Raw genomic sequence first — 21,983 nt, 5'->3', positions numbered from 1 at the left:
AGATGCCCATCTGAGAGTCAGCTAACAGGAAACAGACAGTTAAAATTTATGACTTAGATATTTATCAGAGATGCCTTAACTCTTACGGTACTTTTTTCCTGCTGTGTGAAGTTAGAAATGCATCTATCTTACACCTGATGAATCACAGAATCTTAAGGGTTGGACGGGACGTTGGAAGCTCATCCAGTCCAATCTCCCTGCTAGAGCCAGTCACTCAGGAACTCGTCCAGGTGGGTTTTGAAAGTCCCCAGAAAAGGAGACTCCACAACCCATCTGGGTAGCCTGTTCCTGCTCCCTCACCCTTACAGTGAAGAAGTTTTTCCTTATGTTTCTTTGGAACCTCTTACGATCTAGCTTGTAAATAAACCATGCTAAGTTGTATCTGCATAAACAAAAAGATGCTGCTCAGTTCAGACCTGTACAGATGGTGTGTTTAATGTCTTCTTCCACTATTGAATGAGCTAGCAATGTTATTTAATTGGTTTCCAAAACAGAGAACTTCAAAAAAAACCAAACCTCCTCTTTTCCCTGCTTGCCTTCACTTCTGCACTCATTCATTCACTTGTTTACATATATTTTAACTCGTATTAGTGACTCCACTTGTGTCTGTATATAGCACATACAAACCATTAAGTACTACTACATCTTCTAAAAGATAATTTCCTTGATTAAAAGATAGGTCTGTACAACAGCAGTAAGAGTTGAGACAGTATGAGACACACTGGACATCTGGGGTTTTTTTTAAAGATCTGTTTGAAGGTAAGGTTGTTTTGAAGGTGTGATGTAGCTGATGTACAAAGCTTTTGGCAAGTTACTGTTGCTTGACTCTGCAGTTCTAGAAGCATTATCAAAAGCAGGACATTAAAATAACATCATTTGTTAGTTTTAAACAAGGGGTATCCAGGGTTTAGGTTGAAACCTCAGCCTTCAGTCAAACTGGTTTGTAATGGAGGTGATGCATCAAGATAGGCTGAGCACCTGAAGAGCTACCAACCTCTCAAGGTGAATGCTTAGCAATGAGCCTGGGGGAGGCTGCAGCCAGGTGGGGACAGAACTTCGCTTATTTGCTTTAGGGAGCAGAGCTCTGAGGGCTAATTTCATGAAGTCAAGAGACCTTAACACAAAGGAGTATATGTGCTCCAGTGAGCAGCATGAGCTGAAAAGGTATTTTAGCTTAGCTCTTTTTATGATTGCCTTTTGTATCCTTGATTTCTTCCTGTGATACTAATGAGGAATCTGCATCTGTCACTAAAACGTGCTTTCTCTTAGGTGTTCTCAGCTCTCTTCTGAACTTTGTCTAGTATGTATTTTGTTTAGTGCTTTTCGCAACTTGTACTGCCCTTGGTTTCATGCAGTCTGACCTACCTGCTTGAAAGGCAACTTCCCTCCACTGCTCCTTCTCTCAGCCTAAATTTGTTCCTTACCAAAACATTTTTCAAGGTAGGAAAAGTTTCTTCCACAGATTTTGAAATCTTTTTTTCCCCTATTGCAGGATACTACTTCCTTACCTTACCTAAAATTTGCATTTAAAACAAATAAAGTGATCACAGGTTCTAAATTTGGAATTAATCAGAAAACAAGTATACCCTATAGTAACAATGGCTTGTCATAATTTGCATGATCTAATATACAGAGGGAGTTAACAAAGCTGCACTACAACTAATCACTGATTTCACCAGAAAAATGACTGTCAATTTTAAATTGCCAGGGCAGTAACGAGGACTCCGTTGTCGTAGGAAACATTATGCTTTTACAGATATTTTCTGCCTACATGGAGGCAACGCCAGAAACAAAACTCTTTGTATTTACCATTCAGTGCTTACATAAGCACTTGAGTATTATTAGCTACTGAGAAGAATAAAATCTTAGCATTGGATGTCAGGTATTAACAACCATCAGAATTGTTCATGTACTTAATGTGTGTGTGTGTGTGAGTGCAAGTGCGGTTGCTCTCTGCTGGATGGAAGAAGAATTGCTCAGCCCTTTGTTAAAGGCTTTATGGATCTCTAAGATGGAGTAAGGGAGGATGTTTTTTCAGTTTCCCTCCTGCAGCTTCAGCTGGCCTTCAAGTGTAGCAGAACAGCAAGATGCAGGAAAGACTGGACAAAATTATGTTGTAGACATTGCTGCATGCCAAAGACCAGATCGTGTGCTGCTTTGTTCATTGGGCATGATGTCAGGTTCGTTTAGCAACTGCTGATTTGGATATGTGTTACTTAATAATAATTATTAGTATTATTAGTGTTTAATAGTTCTGCCAAAAACGGTACAAGACACTACAGCAAGAAAAGTTAATGATTTTTAAAGCATCATCCTTCCTTTGAGCTGTTTTTGAGTATCTGCACTGTGAAACAGCTGATGGGCCAGAAAGCTTCTGACTTTTTTTATCCTCAAAACACAGAGTCCTAGTCATTTATGGCTTAGAAATGTGAAAGGGCGTTCTTGGATTTGTTGTGGTTTGGTTTTTGTTTTTCAGAGGTTCTGGCCTTCATTTTACTGGCCCAAATCCAATTTAGGTAATTACATTCTGTGTCTATAAATTGCACCCCCCTGCAGTTTTCAATTGGGTATGGTATTGTTCTACCCTTCCTGGCTGAAATTGTTGTGCGATAATGCTCCATGTCATTAAACAGCTGCCGTCTGTCACCTTACAATGAAGTCATTCCTCTCTAAACAATGAGTTTATAAAACCCTTTTGGGTCCTTCCAGATAAAATTTGCTCGTAAACCAGCAATTATGATCTTTCAAGTACAGTAAGGTGATGCTTGTTTGTCTCTCTTGACAGCAGTTGGAGTCCTTCAAACGGGTATTGTCCCTGTTGTCAGCTTGTGTGATATCCTGGCAGTGACTGTGCAGCTCAGAAGTAAATATTTATTACTGTAAAACCCTGATGCCTGTAAATGCCTCTGCGCTGGGGTGGATTTAGTAGTCTTTAAACTCGGAACCCGTTCATTATCGTGTTCTTGTTGTTATGTTGGCTCTTAGAGGTAGTTCAATATTCTCCTACAGGTATCTTATACCGTGGAACATGAAAATGACAAATCCCTAGCAAAATGGCAAAGCCACTAAAATAGGCTGAGGTTTGAGACATGAATTAACCAAAACAGAACAGTGAGAAGGGTTCTGAGCAGGGTTAAAAACAGATTTGGAAAAACAGGTCTCATACAAACCCATTTGGTCCCCATTAAGAGCTGCTGTTTTTCAGCACCTGGCTTGACACCTAGTTCATTAATGGAAATGAATGTGGATTAATGCCAAAGCTCTTAACAGTGATGAATTTAAGAGGGTCCCCTTTGATCCAGACTTTGTTTCTCAAGTCTGCCTCTCTCTCCTTAGCGGTCAGTTCACTTTCAGCAGCCTTGCTGTAATTGCAGATATGAACAGGAGAGACAGAGAAGGCATCTACTAGTTTTTTCTTGTGCATCTGCTGAAGCAACAGTGATATTAAAACAATCTCTAGCTCCTCAAAGAGTGGCCCTGTCAACTTCCTGAAATGATGGAATGGTAGTTAGGTTATTAGAAGGAAAATTGGCACAAATTGAGAGGGAGGATGCTCTGGCAGAAACCACAAGCAGCCAGCAACTCAGTGGCTTAATCTCTGCCCTCAGGCTGCTCTCTATGATATAGATGACACCTTGTCAGTGAAGATGATGTGCTGGGTCACCCCTTAGTCCAATGGGTTAAATTGGCCACAGAGGGAAGGATGTAGAAACAACAAGCCACATAATCTTTTTCTCTTTTTTTTAATGTATGTCATCGTTTGGGTACTGACAGTAATTGTCAAGGGATCCCATTCTCATTAGTGTCCCCTAGACACAGCTATCTCGGTACACTCATGCTTTCAAGAAATAGTTCTAAGCTTTTGCAGAGACTGTCTTTGCCTCCTCTTGGAAAGTTTTGAGTGTGGTTTCTCTTTTCCGGTGTTATTTCTTTGGTACAGAAGTTGGGAAAGATGGGGAAAGGAAGGATTTGCTTCCTCTGAGAGCCATTGTGTTGGCAAAGAGAAGAGAAGAGAAAACCCTCCAAGTGTTGGCAACTAAGAGGTTTTAGTGCACAGCAGTAACGTCCATTGGTTGAAGGTGAAAGATGGAAGAGGATAAGGGAATTCGTCTTGAGCAGAGATTCTTTGCGAGGGATCAAGAATATTTGACTGGATTTTGTAATGACCCAACAAGCTCTGTGACAACTGGACTGTCAGGCAGGAGGGCTGTGTAGTTGTGTTCCTCATTGGAACCTTCAAGTACACTGCAGGGATCAAATCCATAGAATCTATAAAATTGGAGGGGTTTTCCACTGTTTTCTCTTTCTGTTGTTTTATTCACTTGTTCAGTTTGTGTACATCAGCTGTAGTGCTACAGCTACTGGTGAAGCTGGGTGAGGATGCTACTGCACTGAGCTGGCAGCTCAGTGAAACCTCTGCTTTGTGGCAGAAAAAGTTTTCTCCTAAATCCTTACGAATTCATGGATTGGCAGAGCTATCAGTGGATGGAGTTTTTTAGTCCAGAGAAGTTAGAATGACTTACTCAATTCAGCCAGTGAGTGGCCATACCTGTCCCTGTCTCTCGGAGCTTTGCATGGCAGTAGCCTACACCTGGAGTCAGAGCCTTTAACCATCTTTAATCCAGTAAAGCATTTAAGGAATATTATCAATGTAATTCAACTTCATTTCCACCATAGTAAAGAAAGGGCTCAAGCATTTTGTGGAATTAAAAGACTTCTTGGCCTGTGCCTGAACCTTTAAGTCAAAGCAGGAACTTGATGCTAATGGCATCATTAACCTGACAATACATGCAAAAGTGTTTTGTTTTGTGGATTTTTGGCTTATTAGCAATGGAAATTGTGGTGCTCTCGGTGGTAAAGATTGTTTGGGCAAAGGAAAAACAAAGGAGTAAACTTATTATTCTTGATAAAATATGACCTTGGCGGTAGTTTTGGGCTAAAGTAGCAATTTTCTTTAAAAAGAGATATAACAGGGAGAATAGATAAAGGTCATAGTTTAAAACCAAAACTCAATTCATTTTGTAATGTAAACAACGTAGAGAATAAATGAAATGAAAAGTGAAGCTGAATTCTGAAAGAAAATAGTTGACCACATCCAGGGCAAAACTGGGGGCTGCACAGCTAAGCTTCTACCTTTTCTTGTCTGTCTTTGCAGGTCCAAAATAATATATTGCTATTTTCATTAGTTACTTTAAGCTATGAGTCAGGGATTATTCAACATCCCTCCTAGACTGGAAGGTTAACAGATTGGGTTTTATGTAAAAGAATAGGAACAGGAAAGAGGTAACAGATGGATTTTCTTGAGGTGTGTCAACGTAGGTGCCTGCTATTCCAGAAAGTTTTGAAAGTTATTCTCATGGAATATCAGTCAAGTGAGCAATTTTCTGTTTCCCGGAGGTTTTATGGTGGTGGTTCTTTGGTTGGTTGTGCTGGTTTGGCTTAAGTGTTATGTATGTATGGAAAATGGAATTTCTAAGGCCTGGAGAAAACATGATTTCTCCAGATGTGCTCGTGACCTCTAGAATATCTTCAAAACAAAGAGCTTATGTAAGACAAGAGAGGTTATTTGTGCATGAAACATCCATACAAAAGGTTCATACAAAAAGTCTTTCGATCTCTTACAAGATTCCCATTAGAATCAATAGGATTTTGTCCGACAAAAGAGTGTGATAAATCCTGTTTGTTGCTTCATGTTGAGGACACTTGGCAAGTGATGATGAAACTTCTTGTTGGCTTTAAATATGCCCTTAATATAACTTTCTCCTTCCTGCCATAAGCAGGGAAAGTGCTGAAGTTAATATGTGCATATTAAGGTGTTGAGGTGAATTAAGGTTTCAAGGAGATGAAACGCAAAACTAAGTAATTTGGCTGTGCCAACTTATGGCTTGAGACATGGAAATTACACAGGGTTGTTTTTCTCTTGCCATTCTTTTCTTTCTTTCTTTCACATGTAAAACATTACTTTTATCTGGTTGTGCAGATCTTGAACTCATCTAAATCCTCCTGTGGGCTTTCTCTCCCGAACAATCATCATATGGAGAAACTCTAATTAGAGCCAAGTTTTTTGAAAGTGGCAGGTGACTGTGAAATGCCTGAATTCTGCAATGATCGATTTTTGACACTGCTGAACACAGGCTATTTCCCCTCTTTCCTTAGCAGGAGGATGGGGAAATGCTCTAAAAGCCGTGTCTCGTTAGTGTTCTTTCTTGAAACGGAAACATCCAAAAATTATCTGTCATCAATTACGAAATCTCTAGCCAAGTAATTAGTTGAAATTTCTGTCCTTACTTTTCAATATGATATTAGGAGTTTTTATTTTTACTTTTGTTGAGTATTAAAAATTATTTGCTTTTGTTATAAAAACTCTTCCTAAACCATGATATCTCTTTTGTCGCACTGAGCAAGTTATTTTTTGTTACTAAGTTCTTTTACCTTGCAGAAGTGTGTGGTTGTTTTGAACTTAGATGTACATCTGGAGATCAGATAGGGTAACAATTTACAGGCTGTGAATAATTTCAGAAATCTCATGTCTTTTTCAAGGGAGAAAAACTTTTTGAAGGAGCATTTTAATTTTCGCCACAAAGTAGGCAATTTTGCCACTGCCTTCTCTTTTTGAATTGTGGGGGTTTTTTTTATGCCAGGGTGCAATAAACAACGTGCTTTAAACTGGAGTTCTCCAGACCGCTTTTCTTTTATAAAGAGCACAGACAACTAATCCGCAGCAACCAGCCACATAGCCGGAGTGTTTTCCATTCTAGGCAATATCATACTAATTTGATGCACACATGGATGCTTCACACAATCTGCAAATTCATCGCTGGCATCTTGCATTAGTCATCTGACAGATTGCCAAATGTTTCATATTCCTTTCATGTGACTTTATTACAAAACACACACACACGCACTGCTGTATTTCTGCCAGTAGCCAGTTTAGTGAGAAATCACTGCAGTTCTGTTTACAACAGCCATGAAGAGAAATCTGCACTTACTTGCAACTGTCCTCTTCTTTAAAATCCGAAAGTTTGTGTTGTGCTACTCTCTTGTTATATAATGACATTAAGCAGCAGCCTGCAGAGAAAACCAGACTCAATGAAAATGTAATCTCATTGGTTTTTGTTCATAATACTTATGCTATTAATTAAATACTGATGATTTTTTTTTCTGCTGTGTGCCAATTGACATCATCTGCATCTAGTGCACATGAAAACTACATAGTCTCCTAACTTGCTTTCTCTTTTTAATCTCCTTTTCCACTTTCTAGTAACGGCACAGCTAACAAGATGAATGGAGCTTTGGATCATTCAGACCAACCAGACCCAGATGCCATTAAGATGTTTGTTGGACAGATTCCCCGATCATGGTCAGAAAAAGAGTTAAAAGAACTTTTTGAGCCTTATGGAGCTGTCTACCAGATTAATGTTCTTCGAGACAGAAGTCAGAACCCTCCCCAAAGTAAAGGTACGGTAGTTATGCTCTCTTTGCTTTCAGTTTCTTTTCTTTCTGATGGTCTTTCTTGCCTCAAGATTTCCAAAGAGGTTTGCATTTGGACTGTCTGTTTTGAAACATACCGTGTTGAGCTATGCAGCAGCCCTCAGAGGAGAGGACTCCTGAATACCCATCGATTACTGTCTTCCTCCTCTTTGTAAATTGCAGTTTAAGTGTCTGTTATCTGGAAGCATGCATTCCAACTGTGCAAAAAATAACAAAAGATTGCCATCCGTGTTTAAATTATTATTGCCAAGAAACGTGGAGACGTGAATGGTCACTTTCCCGGGCTTAGCTCATGAAAAATACATTTTTCTACTTCCTTTCGTTTCCTTTCTTTTCACCCCAGGTGGGAATAATTGTAAGGACACAAGAGGGGAGAAATGGTAGCAGTGGGCTCTTGCTACGTCACTGCTCCAGAGGCAGTACAAATTACACAATAGTGTTGCCCTGCCCTTCTTCCAAAATACGATTTTTTTCTGCAGTTGTGCTAAAGGATTGATTTTTGGCACTGTTACTTTTCTAAAGGAAAGGGTTGGTTTTCCTTCCTGTATTTTTTTTCTACACACACATAAATTATTTCTCCTTAACTATATTGCTTGCTTTCACTGTATACCTATGTATTTACACTTGAGAATTCGGTGTATTATAGCTATGTAAGTATACCATATGCTCACATATAGACTGAAAGTGAATATTTTGTTTCACAGAACATATTTATCTCCCTAAATAGCAGTATACTTTTATTTACACTTCAGATTTGGTATGTGAAAGTGTTTCTAGTTTTACAAATAATTAGTGCATCTCAGGAGCATAACTAGATATGCATGTATGCCTGACTGTAAGGTTACTAGGTGGCTATTCGTTCTTACTACACTTTTCCTACTGCTTCTAAAGCACACGTGCTACAGAGAATATCATAAAATGACTTTGTGGGCTTGCAGCTAACTAACAGTGCAAAACAGCACTTTGAGATTTCCAGTGCAGTGAGAGGTGGCTGCTATTGTGTGAGGCACACAGCACAACTTCGGGTGCTCCTGTGCTTTTGTGCAAAGCACTGCCAAGGCTCAGCATCTCCTCCTTGCCCTGGTATGAGGCAGAGGATCCTCTCAGTGGTCTCTTTGCTGCCCTGGTTTAAGTAGTCTTGTGCTTTGAGAGATGTTTATACATTTTGGTTTCCTTGCATATATTGCTTCTGGTTAAAAGACTTGATACATTGGTGTCACAACACTGTCAGGGACGCAGTTTGTCTTACTATAACTTGTTGCTAGTCAAGTCTCTGTACGAGATTGCTCTTTCCCTTCAGAAGCAGAAAGTATTTCGAGTTGGAGTGTTTCAGTGTAGTTTTGTTTCCAGTGCCCTTCATTCCCCAGAAACAATGGAGCCCACTGCTGTGTTAGCACAGAGCCCTCACCACGTGTCTTTTCCTTGTAATGCTGGATAGAAGACAGCATTAAGAGGTCAAGCAACTGGATTTTCTACAGTCCAGTCTGCTATGGATGAGCAAACTCCTGCTTAGTTTAAACCACTAAAATGCTGAACTTTGAGACTCCTCCATTTAGAAAGAGATGATTCCCAGGCCAGAGAAATGCCTTCCCACTAAGCAGTAAATGAACTGAGAATGATATTGTGGTTAGACAGAAGAAAGCCATTGATTCCCGTTTATGTACTGTTTTCCATTATACTGTACCTGTCTGTCAGGCAGCTGGAAAGCATAAGGATTAAGTACAGGTCATGCAAATCATTGTAGACTAATTATGAAAGCTTGTAGTCTCGGTAGTCAATATTCTTTCTGAAAGATCGTTGGATTTGGGATTTTTTTATTTTGCTTGGACTCTTACAGACATGCACAGATGATGCTCTTACGTCACTTCAGGCATTATATGTTTTAATGAGTAAATGAAATTAAGCCTCAAGAAAGATAGAATAACCTTCAGACTTAAAATTCCCTGAAACAGCAGCAGGCTGCTCTGGTGGTCAGGTCTTCCCTTGAATGCTTTGAAGTAGTGTATCTCCATTCTGGCTTTATCCTTCATTCTGGCTGAGTCTGCTAGCAAGGCTGCTAGATATAGAAACTTCTGGAGTTTCTTGTGCATATCTCTTGACTAGGAATTATCTTTATTTTCTTCATCCAGTAGTATAAATGATTCTGTATTGAGGGATTGTTTAGAATGTTAAAAACCCATAAACCAAAAAACTACCCTGAAAAATGTTTGATAGTCTTGTGGTCGCAATGCATGAGAAGTACTTCACCTGTGCTAATCAGCATTTGATAATGAAGCCGAGTTGTGACTTTTTGTTCAGAGATGTGGTTGAATTCCATGTGCATAAATGCTCACACAACCATTTTTATTTTATTTGAGATGGGTGGATTGGGGTATTGTAAGGCATATTCCTGCCCACTGCCTCTCTGTTTTGCAGTTTTGCAGAACAGTACATCAGGGGGACTTTGTGATGCTGGAAAAAAGTCCATTTTTCATTTCATTGCATGGTCATGGCTGTGTGTTGTACAGAATATTCACAGGCTGGTATCACCCAGAAATTTCCTCTGAATATTCTGCAAGCAATGAATTGCAGCAACAAAAATATTAGTGTTACTACATCATGGGGGGTGGGGGGAGCTGGCAGTTTGGTTTTGTTCTTTGAAGAAAGACATCCTGATTTTTGAAAGGTTTCCGTCTTACCAGACAAGGACTGTGTATTTATGTTAATTTGGCCAAAGGGACTTCTCCAATTTGGACAGAATTTTTCTCTGATCAACTGTTTATGACGCTTCAATCCGAGTCTCTCCCAATTCTGTCAAAAATAACCATAGGCTGCTTCTCTCTCTCCTGCTGTTATTAAGACTGTCTTTCATACCCTCCAACGACAGACGGCCTAGTTCATGTCTTTCCTCCGTTTTTGTATTGCTTGCCAGCTCTGCAAAGCTGAAGCTGGAGGAAGAGGAGGAAGACAGTTAGAAAGCCGAGTTTTACTGACGTTGGAAAACTAGAAGAAAGCCATCTCACTTCCACAGATATATTGCTGTGTATTACAAATGTTGAAGCTTGGCTTTATTAATTGGGAACCACAGGAACAACTGCATCTCAATGGGCAATGGTTGGAATATCCCTTGCCAATAGGAAACCCCTCATGCTTTCTGGAGTTTGCAGTTCTCTGGTTCTTTTTGGATGTATTAAAGAGCTCAGCAAAGTAATTTGGCGTGTGTTTATCTGCTGTTGTTTTGTAAGGCTTTTTCCTCTATCTGCAACTAGAGAAATCTGAGGGATTAGATAAACTACTTTTTTTTTTTTTTAAAGTAAAGAAAAAAGGCAGGAAATCTTGTAACACTGCAAATAAATGGCACTTTCAGCTTCTGGGGGCTAAGGGGATTCAAACTCTAGGCAGATCAGCCCTCTTGTTCCCAATCCAGTTTACTCACTTCATGTAATTTATTCTGAGTGGATAGATGACTTTTTTTCAGAGGAGCTGTTAAAGAGAGCTTCTGTAATACCTCAAATACAGCAAGCTGTATACTTTGCAAGCAGTATACACTGCCACCAAGATCTCCTTCCCTCCTGTTTTCCTAAGCCAGAAAGATTTCCTTGGCTGCTTTTGTTTCAGAATCCGAGTGCTAAAACAAGCAGATGGCCCAGGTCTACTTTTGCCTTTTGAAACGCAGCAGAAGAGTCTTGGACCAGATCCACCATGTCTTTTTGGTACCTCGTCCCTGTTTCCATGCTTGTTAATTCTTGTAGGAATCCAGATCCCCCTAAACCATCTCTGTGAGCCTGAGCTTGCTTGTGCCACTGTAGGAATCGTGTTGCAGAAAGCAAGGGATGGGCACCCGTGTAACAACTAACTCTGTTTCCTTGTAGCCTTTTATAGACCCCTTATCAGATTAGAGGGAGGCTGCTGAGTGAACAAGGATGTGCTGTAGTTAAAGGCCAGTGTTTATTATTATCCTATTTAACATGGTAATTTAAATCTACCGGGAAGCAAGCAGAGGAATGTGATAATGAGACATTCATCTGCTGCATACAGGAGAGACTGGATGGGCAAGGAATATAGCAGGCTGAAATTTTGTGGCTTGCTTGTTTACTGTTTCAGCTCCAGTTTGGCCCTTCACAAATATTCCCATGCAGGCACAAGGGACAATTCCTCTCCTCCAGCATGTCACTGCTCACAGTGCCTCATTTTCGCTGCAGGAGAAGAGTAGGGCACTTGGGCAGTCCTGCACAGGAGCACTCAGCTTGTCACACAAACCCATCCTGGCTTTCCCGATCAGCAGAAAAGACATGAACCAACTGTTCCTCCCCCTCCCTCGCATCATTGCTCAGCTGACTGCACACTCCTGCTCCTTGAAGAAATTGCAATGCATTGTGCTTTGCAAAACCATGTTAGATAGTTTTTAAAAGCTCTCTTCAGCCAGAACTCCAGGAGTCAGGGTTTCTGTACACATTTTGACTTATTTTGTGTTTTGAATGCTCTCACAGGTCCACATGAACGTTGTTTAGTTTTTGAGATGCAATGAGTTGCATCATGAGCATGTATGCTGTTGAAACTGCAGGACTTGGGGCCACAGCTATTATGCATGTGTGATTAAATTTTAGGGATCACTGCTGAGAGATCTTCTGTTATCATCACAAACTTGAAACTTTTCATGCACTGAATGAAAAAATGCCTTGCATATTTATTTTATTTCAGCAGGTGCTTTGTGCACTAAATGAAGTTTCACACAAGAAAGACAAAAGCCAGATGTTGCTGTTAGATAGAATTAAAATCAGGAGGGAGAGCAAATGATAAATTTGAGTTTTCAACTTTCAATTTCTGAATGTTTAAATTTAAACCTCAAAGATCCTGCATTCTCTAATTTTATATGGCTTATAAGTGGCATTATAAAATATGTTACAGATGTGAACTGATTTTTGTAAAAGGTAATTCTCATTTGAAAAATCTGCTGGAGTTTTCAAGAGGTTTCTCTGAAAGTGGACAGGTGTGAAATTGTGTATGTAATCAAGCTGGATTTCCCAGGGGCATTTCAGTCAGTGTCACATGGGAGACTAATACATACAGTTGCTTGTGCAGCAGAGAAGGGCCCGTTTTCAAATGGAGAAAGGAGCCAGTTAGATGATCGAGGGCAGATTAGAATGGGGAAACGTTAGGGGCCAGGGGAAGAGAGGGGATGGTGATTGGAGAGCAACAGGGACTGCTATTGGAGATCAATACTTTTTCACTCTCTATGTAAATAGCTTTGACAGAATGAACCACTAACTTGTTATCCAACTTTTTTGGATCATGCAGAAAGGGCTGGGAGGTGGGGGGAACCCACCGGATAGCCTGGAGAAAACAATCTAGTACAAAGAGATTCAGCTGGGTAAAATGAACCGTGAGCAAGAAGAGTAGATTTGAGTTTTGAGTGAGCACATGCCTTGAATGAGTATATTTTTCAAAGATGTGAGAGCAGGAGAGGATTTGAAGAGTGCACACACCATAAAAGGACTGACGTGATGTTTTGTATCCATGTGGTCAAAAAGGCAAAGAAAATGCGAAGCTGTAGGAATGGAAGCATTGAATATAGCTTTCAAGGAAATATTGTTCCACTTAAAGAAGGAGTTTTTTTGATCACGTTTAAACTACAGTTACCAATATTTAGTACCATTCTAAAGAAAGGGCAGAGGTCCGAAGAAGAGCAGCATGATTTTATGTGAAGTCAGGAAGTGTTAAGCCATGGTAAAAGGTCTAAGAAGGTTAACTTGTAAAGGGCTTCAAACATTGACTTACAAGAAAGCTAAAATAGGAGAAGCTGAGGAAGAATACAAGATTGTACCTTGGTTTGGAAAGAAAAAAACTTTTAAGGGGATACAATTGAAGTTGTGCAGTATGTTGAAGTGCATACTGAAAGCAGAAATAGATAAGCTCTTTCAATTAATATTAAACCCAGGGACTGCACAGCATAGACTTAAGATTTAGACACAGCAGGCCAACAGAAAAAAAATCCTACTTCTTAAGTCAAACTTTCTTTCTCCACTTGCAGAGCAGAGAATGGTCTTCCAGAAGGAGCAGTGAGAAAACTTCCAAAGGAAACTTTTCTCTTGCTTGCTTCCATTTAGCATTTTGAACTAAGGCATCTGGAGCAGTATGTGACATGACTGCTCCCCACATCTCAGTACAGTTTCACCCAGTAAGCAGGATGACGTGCCAAGGCTGTGATGGACGCAGCTGACAGTAGCTTATCTATGTCCAACACGAAGAGGGTTTGAGATTTCTGATGACCCTTGGTATTTTTGCATTGCTTTGAAGAGATGGAGCAGATGAGGATAATGTCCAATTGCATGCTTGCCTGAAAACCTGTTGCTCACATAAATCAGAATCACTGTATGTTGCCATCATAGACCATGGCAAGAAAGTCAGCCCCTTTCATACCAAAAAGTATCACAGCAAACCCAACCAAGTCAGATGGTGCAGAAATAATGGATGGTATTTGTGAAGATACTGTAAGAGGAGTTGAGGGTTTGTGATTGCAAAACTGGAAGAGCAGAGAATGTTGGGAGGATTGGATGGTGGTTTTCGGTTGCAGGATTTAAAGAGGCCCATAGCACATAAAACCTTGCTTAGCCTTGTTTCTGAAGTTCCTATAGACAGCAAGTGAACAACTGGAACAGTAGCAGAATTGACCGATTTTTTAGACATTTTTCACTGCATGTTTGTGCAGTACTTATCACACTGGAGACTGGTCCAGAAGTGAGAACTCTAGGTGTTGCCATAAGAAATTAATCACACACCTCTAAGGAATTAAAGTAGATCCCTTTGGGGCTCATTGGTTGCACTTCTGTAGCAGCTTGACTGTGATTTACAACTGTATATGAATTTCCAAAATTAAGCTACGATTGTATAAGCACATGACTAATTACATATCAGCTGAAAATTTTCTAAACTGTAACTACATGAATTGGTTTAGTTAAATAGATAGAAATCCATATGAAGAGCATCCATTAAAAGAGTAGGACTTCATATTCCAGCCGTGGTTTTCCTAATACATTTCCAGTGTTCCCGTCTGTTAATTTTTCTTGAAGAAAAGGCAAGTTCAGTAAAGGAATGTTTGAGCTCCAGTTTAGGCATGAAATAAAATCAAGAGCTTTCCAGGTACATTCAACTACTCTAGAAATACAGCTGAAAATACAAGTTCAGTTTTCCTGACAGTTTAGGAAAACCAAGAAAACAAAAAAAAGGAAGGGATATGTCTATTTTTTTTTTCTTTGTAATTATATTTTAAAACAACTGAAGGCTAATGATTGAGCATGAGGAGGCTTAAACAATAGGGGTTTTTTTGCCTAGACAATACTGAGAAATAATACTTTGCACAATAGTTGAAAAAAAACAGGCCATTTTTTGCATTTTTTACGTTCTTCAACACACCATGCAACATTTACCTATAAAATACCTTAGAAGAGCTTTACAAAAATCCCAAATGTTATTAAAATATAAATGGATAATCTGTTTCCTTTATAATGCTGTTATTACATCACAAAAACACATAGGCAGGTGATGAAAATGGCCTGAACTTTCAATATAATTTTAAAAAAACAGCTAATCAAATTGCATTGTCGAATCTGAATAATATACCAAACCTGGTCTCTCAAATATATAATCACACAGGCAAAAATTGTAATGCATGGATAAATCTAAGTCAAGTCATGCACACACTTGCACACAGGAATTAATCACTGGTTATAACTCAGACATAAAATCACATGCATGTTTAAGTATTTTTAAGATTGGTGCCTACATTTAAAATATATACCTCTGTACTAGCGTCAGATACTGTCAGTTTGAGATTTATGGCATCCAATTTCTTCAGCTGCATATTAAAGCTCACACGAATGAGTTTCACTCTTTTTATGATGTTGTGGCACTGACATTTTTTCCTCTTCCAATTTTCTATTAAATTAATAAGCACACAATATTTGTCTGCTTCCACATAAAAATGAACGTGGTTTTGTAAAAGAACCATGGCTTCAGAAAGACCCCCAAATACAGCCCTTTTCTCTTTTTATATGGTGTTTCTAAATCTGCTCAGTTCAAATATTTAAATCATTTGCTCATAACATAGGAGGAGATTTTGCAAAGGATTTGAGAACAAGTCTGAAATCTTCATGCACTTTGGCATGGAGCTGAAAGGAAGAAAACGTTTGACAATGAAGCAATGTCAAAAATGAAGTGGAATTGGGAAGTAGCCTTATGAGCTCCCAAGTCTTTCATTTCCACTACAAGAATGGTGTTTTATTGCTTTCATCTTCTGCTCCTGTGACCCCACTAAAATCACGCCCATGTGCATGCATGCACACAAATAAATAAAACCCTAAAATTAAAACCCCCAGTGCAAGATGTTTTGCTTTTTGTAACATAGAGGAAGAGTCTTCAAGACAGGAAGAATTTCTCTGTCACTGCTGAGATGATGTGAGAGACACATAAATATTACAGTGATGGGTCACAATAAAAAGCTAAAGACCATGTAAAACGTTTTAGCATAAATATGTCATCAATTTTGATAGTTCTTAACGTGAAATTTAAACCCCAGGAAAGCCTTGAAAGGATGTCTGTTATTCTTTATTGTTTTGAAATACATTACAAAATTGATATATGTGTAGCATTTCCAGTGCAAATTAATTGCTATTTCATTACTTCCATCTTCCCCACTGCAGATCTTGTCACTCTGTGTTTTTCATAGAAAGGAAAAGGAGTGGGAAGGGGACAGTATTGGGCTTGCTTCCATTCTGGTAGGACCCACAACCTATTCAGTGTCAAACTTCTGTGATACAGGTGCCAAGAAGGGATGTGTTGTGCTAATTGTAGCATTACTCTTTTTTTAGACATCAGTGTCATAGTGCACTGTAACCATCAGCATATTTGAAAAGAATAGCAAATAACTCCCTGAGGATAAGGACTGGTAGTGGCTTCTAAGCCTGGTTTGAGCTTAAGTCAATGCAGTGAGCTGTGGGTAGAAGGCTGCATTTGCTATATAAATCTCCTGGTCTATCTATCTCAGAAAAGAAGCCATTTTCAGGAATCTGTGTCTTTCTAATTGCTTATAAAAACAGTCTGAGACAAGCTAGTGAATAAATTAAATTTGAATGTTTCCAGTGGATTTTTTCAGGTTTTCACTGAACCTAATTACTGTCTAATCTATGCCCATGAGTGTGCAGTTTTAAGTGGGACGTTAGACTTTCACTCTGCAGATTGCACTCTGTGGTGCATAAATTCATTATTATTTGTGGAGGAAAAAAAAACCTTCAATGTTTACTACCTTGTGGTTTTAATTTAAAATAACTACCACGTCTTAATCATGTGTTCTTTTAGAAGAATAAGACAAGCTGTAAAGTGGTGGAAGATGTTTTCTAATAAACCATGTCTCTTATTTGCCTAACTGAATTGGGAAAATTTATGTTTCAAACAATAATTAAAGTGCCCTAGTAGCTCGAGATGTCACGCTTTCAATTGCAATTTTAGGGAGCTGTACTGCAATAGGGAGTAGATTAATATAACATACTGCATGGAACTTTTTTAGCTTCAAGGATGAGCATGGCACCATGAGGAGCAGCACTGCTGCTTCAGCCATAGATCTCCAAGTGTGTTGCAAAGGGAGACAAATATCATCAGTCAATTTTTACCAGCTGGCAGGAGTAAGATACAGAAGCCTGGGGGGACTTTTCCCAAAATTTTCAAGTCACTTTGAGCAGGCAGAGAATAATGTTCTGCCTGTGCCACTGTTGTGTTGCCTAAATCAAATCTGTTCCCTTCATTCTCAGTGCTTGAATCCCAGAGCTGGTTGACATAGAGATTTTGTTGTGTTAACACTGCCCAGGTGAGACCTGCATTAGTTTATTCATGTATTCATCCAATCTGGTGAGGACTGCAGTTAGGAAAGGAGAATGGAACAGACCCATAGGCACCAGCTCCCATTCTTCTTATGCCCCTCCTAATTAAAACAATGAGTATTAAACAACAAGCCTCCTTTATTATTTGCAGATCATGGGATATAAAAATCATTGTAGATTTAAAATGGGCTATATTAACCCAAGCAATTCCTCCAGGGCTTCAGTTTCTATAGTGAAAGGTGTTGTGCTGTCTCTGGCTCAATTAGATTTTTCTCTGCGTCAATTTTAATTCACTTCACTGGAGCATGGGGGAACTCTCTGTGGAAGGGAAGATGTTACTTCTGAATGAGAGCCTCCTGTAGCCCACATTTTATTTAAGAGTTCTCTCCTGAACATTTGCTATTGTGTGCTGGTAAGAGCTGAACAGAATCGCTTGATGTTTCTTAATGTGACAGGCATCTGAGTTTGAGCAGGAGGATGGAAATGGGAAGAGCAAGATCCTCGGTTCCCTGTTTTCATTTAATACTGGGGAAAAAAATAAAGCCTTGGTGAGCCTTGACAACCAATAATTATATCAAATGCCTGGCTACATACACAGGGAAGTAAAAACTAAGAAGAGAGTTTCCTTTAGCAATGCTGAATCCAGGGCAAAGGTTGAGCGGCCCAAGAAGTTGTTTCTTCCCCTGTAGACTTGACATTTCTCACCTCCCAGGGCCGTCAACACTTAGGTGTGCATTGCTTGGTTGTGGTCTGCTGCCAAAGTAGCCCAAAATGTACTGTTTCTTCCCTTTTTTTTAAGAGAAAAATGGAGTAGAACTTTAACTTGAGAGTGCTTCTCATTATTGTGAGAAAGAGAAGGCAAGAAAAAGAACTTAAAATAGATTTGCAAGGGAAGGTTCACCATAGACAAGGACCTGAAAAATAGGTGGGGCTTTCCAAAATGCCTGTTTCCATCCTGCTCAGCGGTTTTCCTATCTCTCTACTTACCCTTCCAATATTTCATCAATCTCTCAGGTGATTATGGATAGTTGCGGACACTGAAGCTTTACTTCAGGGTGGGTTGAGGCATTTTGAGGCTTTTTTGTTGTTTGGGATTTTTTTTCCATTGACACCTCCCAGTTTCCAGTTTTGCAAATGGTGTAGGCTGCTTTCCAGTACACCAGTATAGGAAAGCACCTGGCAGTGTCACCAGAACCAGTCAATTGGGTCATTAGATGTGAACCCCTTTTCTGATTCAGACAGAAGACAACACTGCAGTGTGATACTGAAGTGCCTCATAGCTATTAACAATGCCATCCTGTGTATGAAAGCTAAATACAAAATGATCTCCATAGAGTACATGATCTCCATGATCTCCCTTTGTGTTTTCAGGAAGAATTGAGCTAAACACCCTTTATCAAAATTCTGTTTTGCAAGTGTGTCATCTCTCAGCCTTTGCATTTCCAGCAGTGTTAGCTTTCCTTTCCAGTCCTGAGCTGTTAGCATCCAATGCATTTCTGTGCTTTGTAGCTTACTGGCTCTCGCTTGGGTGTATATTGAGTTAAAAGGTACAGTGTGAAAGAAAGGAATTATTATTATTGTCCTCATTATTTAGATGCTGCAGTTTAAGAAGTTAAAAAAAAAATCTCACAACTAAAGGTCAGTGTCGCTTGTAGGTTTACACATGCACAGTACAAGTAACCTTCAGAAATTTCCTCATGACAAGATAAGTGCAGCAATTATATTTAAATGAGTGCCAGAGAATATTTCACTGTAAACTACATTAGCTGAAGAGTGTATACTGTAGGAGAATTTAATTGAATTAATGTTACTTACTATCAAATGCTCCATCTAGTGTATTGCTATGTCTTCTTATTACTAAGAATAATACTTGGCTCAGAAGACCCCTGTTCAACTAAGCACCAATGACTTCAGCGAGTGGTTAAAGCACATTCTTCACTGTTTTGCTGAATCAGAATAGGCTCAAATCTGGGAACGGATGTTGGTGTGCGTATATAATATGTCGTGTCCGAGGTCTTGAAGAAGGCTGTTGATGGAAATTGCTCTTACAGATGGTTTTCCAAGTGTCTATTGAAAGTGGGATTTTGGCATAAGCATCCTTCCTAGTTTGAGCGTAGGTGCCGTGGATAATGGCAGCACCAGCAATGGAGACAAGTCTGGATGTGGAAGAGGAGGGCAGCCCTCCACTAATAAGAGCAGAAACAGTTTTGTGTCCAGTTTGGGGCTCCCCAACTCAAGAGGGATGAGGAACTTCTAGAGAGTCCAATGCAGGGCCACCAGGATGATCAGGGCACTGGAACATCCTCTTTATGAGCAAAGGCTGAGGGACCTGGGGCTGTTCAGCCTGGAGGAGACTGAGGGGGGATCTCATTAACACTTACACGTACTTAAAAGTTATATCTCAAGAGGATGGGGCAACACTTTTTTTCTGTAGTGTCCAGTGATAGGACTAGGGGTAATGGACATTAGCTGGAACACAAAAAGTTCCACTTAAGGTAAAACTTCTTTGCTGTTGAGGTGAGGTGAGGGAGCCCTGGCACAGGCTGCCCAGGGAGGGTGCGGAGGCTCCGTCTCTGGAGGTCTTCAAAACCTGCCTGCACTCGTTCCTGTGTGACCTGATCCAGATGGACCTGCTTTAGCAGGGGGAGGGGACTAGATGATCTGTAGAGGTTCCTTCCAACCTCTACCATTCTGTGTTTCTATGTAACCGATTGTGATGGCAGGGGGACTTCATTGAATAACCCTGGCAGTGTTTTTAATGCTGTTAAATTAATGCAGGATTCTCACTCTCACATTGTTCAGAGACGCCACAATGAGACCCAGGAAGGTGTTTTTGTGTGACTTCCTACATAAAAGCAGAAATGCAAATAAGCTATGTTAACATATTCACACTATATAAATGGAAAACTCAGAAACATGGAAACACGGTGACATATTCAGAGACGTGCTTCAAGCCCGTAATAAAGATATCTACAGTTTTTCTACTCTGTTCTTATGTTTTAACCATTAAGTAGAAAATATGATATATTGGATGTTTTCGCAGCATATTTTTGAATGTCAAAAATAACATCGCAATCCGTGTCTCCTTTATGTTTGATATTATTTAGTTTACTATCATATGCATTCTTTAGAAAGGGAATACATGAAATCCAACAAAAAAAGGCTTTTATTCTCCATTCATTGAGCAACAAAAACAGCAACAAAAAAGGTTTTGAACCGCTCTTTTATGGAAATTGGAAAACAGTGGAATAGTTTCTACATCAACTTTCTTTATTGCTGGCCGAATCAAATGGCAAAAGATTTTATTCACCTACGCATCTTACATTTTAATGATCCACGTGTCACTCCTGAACTTCACCCACCCATGCTTGTGCATGCAAGTTGACATCCTAGTACAATCAGTAAGGCACATGGCATTCAAAGGAGTTACAATCTGCTCTTTGTTTTTGTGAGTTTGGTTTTTGGGGGGAAAAAGAAAGGGTAATTGCCCATGTCAACTGATGTTCATTACACAGAATTGTTTAGCTCTCTTAAAAAATCATTGCTCTGCTTTTCCCCCGTGAAAATATTCAAGGTCTCAGTTCACAAAAGAGAAATCAGCATGTAAAGCAGCAGCCTAGCAATCTGTGCTGCAAGGAGTGAGAGTGCGATGTTCTGTGCAGCAAATGTCAAAAGTGCTTGCTGTGTTTAAAAAAAGGCCAATATTTAGCAAGGATGAGAAACATGATTACTGTTGCAGACAGATGTAATTTGGGGGACCAATCTGTTTAAAAATAGGGATTTTTTTTTCATACATTTATATGTAGCATTTATGCTTGAACATTCCTTTTGTAGCATCTGGCACGAACTATTCCTCTTCTTCCCTAAGTTTCATGGCTTTGTTTTGTATTTAAGGAGGATATTGCAAACAGTAATTTGATGTCTCATTCCTGTTGGTATGGTCATGGTTTTAACTTTTGAATGGGTCCCTTGAAACAGGTGGAAGGAAAAAACAAATGTTGGAATTTTTTCATAGGGAATATAGAGTATTTAGATTTCATGGAGAGAGCCCATGGTACATGGTGTGCACGCAGCAAGTCAGAAATGCAGCCACCTCTGCTGTAGATTTGGGTCTGTGTGCCACAGATAACAAAGGGACCCAAAATCTGGGGCTCTAGTCTTGTCCACATGCTCTTATTATCATTTGCTGTTTGTATTGCAGATGCATGTAACAGATTGTACAATATGCTGTGCAAACAGATTGGTAAAATGATCTTTGTCCTGAAACACTGATGGCATAGATGAACAAGAAGGATTAAAAGTATGCCTGCAGTGAAAGCTGCACAGCCCAGAGGCCAGTGTTTTGGAACCATGTCCTCAACAAAAAGGCCGTTGCGCATCTTTATTGAAGTAAAGATCTGTTCTTGTTGATCTTACTGTAATGGGCTGAAATTTTAAATAAGATTTGAAAGAAAATGGCACAAAGATCATTAGAGAGTGAGTAGGAGAAGTGGATGTGCCTACTTTCCCCTCTGGTTTTTTTGCTTCTTTTCGTCTCATCTAACAACATTTCTCCCACACTCGCCAAATCGAATGTATTGAAGGAGCAGACTTTCAAATTTGGGGTAGTTGCTCACAGTATTGGAACAACACTGAATAAAA

General features: G+C 39.5%; 1 protein-coding gene across 8 annotated transcripts in view; it reads left to right on the top strand.

Moving 5' to 3' along the window:
- The window catches only part of CELF2 (CUGBP Elav-like family member 2), a 370,482-nt gene that overhangs the window by 233,660 nt on the left and 114,839 nt on the right, over positions 1-21,983 (top strand). For all 8 annotated transcript variants that reach the window (XM_062020104.1, XM_062020096.1, XM_062020124.1 and 5 more), the window contains one exon: positions 7,262-7,458. In XM_062020104.1, coding sequence (XP_061876088.1) covers positions 7,262-7,458 — 197 coding nt within the window. The remainder of the gene's footprint in view (positions 1-7,261; positions 7,459-21,983) is intronic.

Source organism: Colius striatus, chromosome 1 (genome assembly GCF_028858725.1).
Source record: "Colius striatus isolate bColStr4 chromosome 1, bColStr4.1.hap1, whole genome shotgun sequence".
Lineage (NCBI taxonomy): Eukaryota > Metazoa > Chordata > Aves > Coliiformes > Coliidae > Colius > Colius striatus.
The sequence above is the reverse complement of the archived record's forward strand: the minus strand, read 5'-3'. Positions and strand labels throughout refer to the sequence as shown.